General features: G+C 62.7%; 1 protein-coding gene across 1 annotated transcript in view; it reads right to left on the reverse strand.

Moving 5' to 3' along the window:
• The window catches only part of LHX3 (LIM homeobox 3), a 6,124-nt gene extending 4,345 nt beyond the window's left edge, over window positions 1–1,779 (reverse strand). Inside the window, exon 1 of the mRNA XM_029920762.1 lies at window positions 1,692–1,779. Coding sequence (XP_029776622.1) covers window positions 1,692–1,779 — 88 coding nt within the window. The remainder of the gene's footprint in view (window positions 1–1,691) is intronic.
• Between the last annotated feature and the right edge of the window lie 2,430 nt (window positions 1,780–4,209).

The raw sequence follows: 4,209 nt of genomic DNA on the forward strand, positions 1-4,209 counted from the left end.
GGGGTCGCGGAGGCGCGCCCCAGCCGTCCGCCGGCTCTGCCCGTCTTTGCGCGCGGGACTCCGGATGCCCAGGCGCCACCCGAGGGCCCGGCCAGAGGGCGGGGACAGTCAGGGGAGGAGCCGGGCCAGGGTTGCCCGCGGGCGCGTGCCTGGACCCCGCAGCTCCTTGCCCCGAGCCTCGGGCCGCGGGCCGCCGGCTAAGGCCTGCGTTCGGGCTGCGGGAGCGCCGGTAGGCTGGGGGTCCCGGAGGGCGGTCCCTGAAAGAGCCGCGTCCAACAGCCGCTTGAGAACCCGGGCTGGGACGCTTGGTGACAACGTCTGGTCAGCAAGAACGCGACCCAAGACCCAGCGAGGACGAGCATGCCGCCCAAAGGCTCTCAGCCAAGCCGCCAGGAGCCAAACACGACCTCAGACCTCCCAGCTCTGACCAGCTTTCTGAGCGCCACCCTGGGAACGGCCACCAGAATGGGCGCAGAGAAGAAGGGCGATTCTCGGCAGGTACACCCGGTGTCCTCGGCCTGGACACGCAGCTAAGACTCAGGTCAGGAAGGACAGAGCTGGGAAAGTCGGGGGCCCACCCTCACTCCCCTCCTCACTCACAGCGCCCCAGCTTGCAGGTCCCACGCTTAATTTTCCAACATCCTGTCCCCAGTCCGATAATTAAGACACAGCAGTGTGGGACCATTGCCACCTGGGGCATGGCGAGGGTAGGGGGCCCAGGCGGTGCTGGGGACGAGCAGGGTTTACGCCAGCCTTCAGGTCCCTCCACCCGGAACTGGTAGTGGGCCGTCTTCGCTCTGCTCCTTCCCCTGGCCTCCAGTCTCTTGGTCTGTGCGCTTTAACAAGGGGGCCAGCCTGGGAGGATGTGGGCAGGGCAGCCCCAGTGCTCTCCCAGATCCCAGCAGACCTGAAGGCTCACGGTTTTGAGCAGAGGCTCATAGGCCACTTGTTACCCAGAGGACAGGACCAGGGTGCACAAGCTGGCGAGCCGAGTGGGTGCTGGTGTGCTGGGGTGTCTCCTTTCGAGGGTCAGCTGCTCGCAGAGGCCTGCCTGGAGGGACCGTGTGTGGTTCGAGTGGGGAAGGGGCAGGCAGGCAGCGGGTCTGGGAGGTGGCGGCCCCACACGCTCAGCATCTGGCCAGCCTGCCAACAATGCCTCCATTATTTCACAACGTCCATGGCGATCGAGTGGCCCTTAGGGACGGTGGTTCAGGCGGGAGATCCAGCCCAGGAGTCCCAGTTCTGCACTGTTGGGCGGTTAGGAGGTCCAGGCTGGACTGTGTGGGACAGCTGAGAGGCATGGAGTCTCTGGAGGTAATTGGCGACCCTCACTCTGCCCTAGCCCTTCCCCCCGCAGCAGTGGCTGCAGGGCCCCTTCTGTTCTCTGGGCGCGCCACAGCAAACCACAGCCCCCCTCCTGGGTCTGGGCGTCTGGGACCATTGCAGGGAGCTCCACACCCTTCGCCCACGGGACCTGCCTGACTCACCTCCCCTTGTCCCTGTTCCTGGCTCTCGTGTGTGCTGCCCCCACCGCCCAACCCTTGGTTTCTCCAGACTTTCTTCCCCTCTCTGCTGTCCTGGGCCTCTTCCTCCTCACTGTCCCTCCGCCTGACTCTCCCGCCCTTGCTGTTTCTCCCTTTGTGGGTTCTCTTCCCCTGGCTGGAGGCCGAGGGGCTCACGAGGGTCCTTACCCCGAGTCCCCCTGAAGGTGCAGACTGCAGCGGCCACGGGGGCCCCGGGCCAATCTCGGTTTCGATCGAGCTCAGTTTCTAGCAGCATGACGACTGCCAGGCCGGAGATGAGGCCGACTGGCCCGGGGCTGCCCTCTTCCCTTCTCCTCTGCGACCCCTGGGAGGGCTCAAGCTCCGGAAGGTCCTGGGAGCCTCAGAAGAGCAAGCCTGTGTGCGCGGTGTGGCCAGGAGGGAGCCGCTGAGCCCGGCGCTGTCCGCGGTGCTGAAGGAGGCGCTGGGCCACCCGCCTCCCAGGGCCCCTGTCCCCCGCCTCACACATCCTCTAACCCCGCCCCCCACCCTGTTCCCCCAGCCTGCCTCCCCCATCCCACTTCCCTAAGTCCACGGTGTGCGCCAACCTCCCCCTTGCCCAGCCCACCTCCCTACCTCCCCAGGCCTTTGTCCCCCACCCTCCACCCCCCACCCCCACTCTGCCTGCCTTTCCCCTAGCCCCTCCTCCTCACTCCCCTGCCCCAGGTCTCTGGTCCTTCTACCAGCTCCCCCAGCCTCCCCCAGATTTCTCCTTACTCACTTCCTCTCCTCAGGCTCCAGGCCGCACCCCCTTTCCCTCCCAGGCCGCCAATCCCGCAGCCAGCCTCATCCCCTCTCCACCTTCCCTCCCTTTGCTGGTGCAGGCAGCTGCTTCTGCTGGTTCTGCCTTGAGCTCCAGGCCAGCCCAGAGGCTTGGGGATTTGAAGAAAGTGGGTGCTCTCCCCTACCCTGTGTCACAGCGTCCAGGGCTTGGTAGGTGGCCCGGTGGTGCCTTCCAGGCCCACTGGCCTCTACCCCAGCCCCCCAAGAGTCTCTGGCTCCAGGTGTGGCTCAGCATTCAGCCATTGCTGCTGGCCTGAGGAACCTGTTGCATTCACAACCTCTGGATCCTCCACTCTCCCCAGATCCCCTGCTGGCAGCCCCCCCCACCCCCCCGCCCCCGCCCCCAGGGCAGCTAAGGCGGAGGGGCGCCTGGAGAGCCCCCAACAGAAACTCCTCAGGACTTCAGGGCTGTCAGAGGTCACCAGACGGTGGATCTACACCAACGCCAGCACCACTCAGACAGGGATGGTGGACGGTCAGTGCCTTGCCCAGCTAGGACACCAGGGGCTGGCTGTGCCAGGGAGGGGCTCACCGACCAGCTTCCACCAGCCTGGCTGGGAAGTGAGTGCACAGAAACCACAGCCAGCAGGTCTCTGGGAAGCCACATGTGACTGGAGACCCCCCTCCCCCAGCAAAAGAAAAGGTAGAAGCAGGAGAAGAAATCAAAATAGTTCAGACTCTGAGGCAGCAGACAGGAGTCAGGGGCACAGCCCTGGGGGTACAAGGCAAGGCTGGGGCATCAGGCCCAGAAACCGGTGGGCCAGCGGCTGGGGGCCCCGGGGCCCCCCTTCTCCTGGGGGTCCTCAGAGGTTCCCTTAACCAGCGGGCCCCTGGGGCACTAAGTCCTCCGAGTCACATGCGTCTCGGGCTCCTGCCCGGTCTAGATGGCCCGGAAGATAATCTAGAATGATCTTCCAGTTCCCACCCTCAGGCTGTCTACCCCAAAGCTTCTGGTTCAGTGCAAGAGGCTCTGGATTTCAGGTGCCGGGTCCACAGACTCTGGAAGGGAAGGAGGGCGCTCTGGTGCGCCCTGATCTCCTATCACTGCTCTGGCAAGCTCGCGGTGTCCAAAGAATTACAATGTTTTCAAATGTCAGTTTTATTTATTTAAAAAATATGCACAATATAGTTCACTTAAATACAAAACGTTCACTTTCCTTGAAGGTAAGAAATTCCAGACATTTCCATGTCAATTAGCTTCTTTTTAATCAAAATCCTTCCATTAAAAATAAATACCCATTTAAATTACTGAACTAGTCTATTCATTAGTCTCAATACTTACAACTTTAGAAAACAGACCTTAAACCTCGCCTAAAGGTAGTGGTCAGTTCCGGGCAGGCCACAGGAGGTGTGTGGCCACGTTCACACTTGCCCACAGGACAGGCGTCCGGGCCTCTCCCCACTGGCTGCGGACCACTGGAAACCTGGCCCCTCAGGGAGCCACAAACGTGCCCCGCAAGCAGTGGCGGCCTCGCCTGCCCCTTAGCGCCAGGCTGCCTGCCCGGCGGGTTTCGGAGCGGCCGTGGCACGTGGTGGCCCGACCCCGAACCAGTTCACACCATGTGTAAAAACGAAGGGAGGGAGAAAAAACATCTGACGTGAACCTAAAGGCAGTTAATTAACAGGGCTAAGTATTTCCCTTTGGATTCTGTGTGTAAATCTGCCCCATTTTTTTAGATGAAAGGAAAGGACACAGCGTCTTCAGTAACGCAAGCACACAACCACCTACGAAGCACACAGGCTTCTAGGGGTTAAAAAAGTGTCAAACAGAAAGCCGGCTCCGGCGGCCGCCCAGGGAGGGCCCAGCTCCCGGAGGACCCGCTGGGCCAGCACCGAGGGCTCGAGAGCCCGGCGCGCCCCCCCCCCCCGCCGTGGCGCCCCCCTC

Source organism: Suricata suricatta, chromosome 13 (assembly GCF_006229205.1).
Source record: "Suricata suricatta isolate VVHF042 chromosome 13, meerkat_22Aug2017_6uvM2_HiC, whole genome shotgun sequence".
Classification (NCBI taxonomy): domain Eukaryota; kingdom Metazoa; phylum Chordata; class Mammalia; order Carnivora; family Herpestidae; genus Suricata; species Suricata suricatta.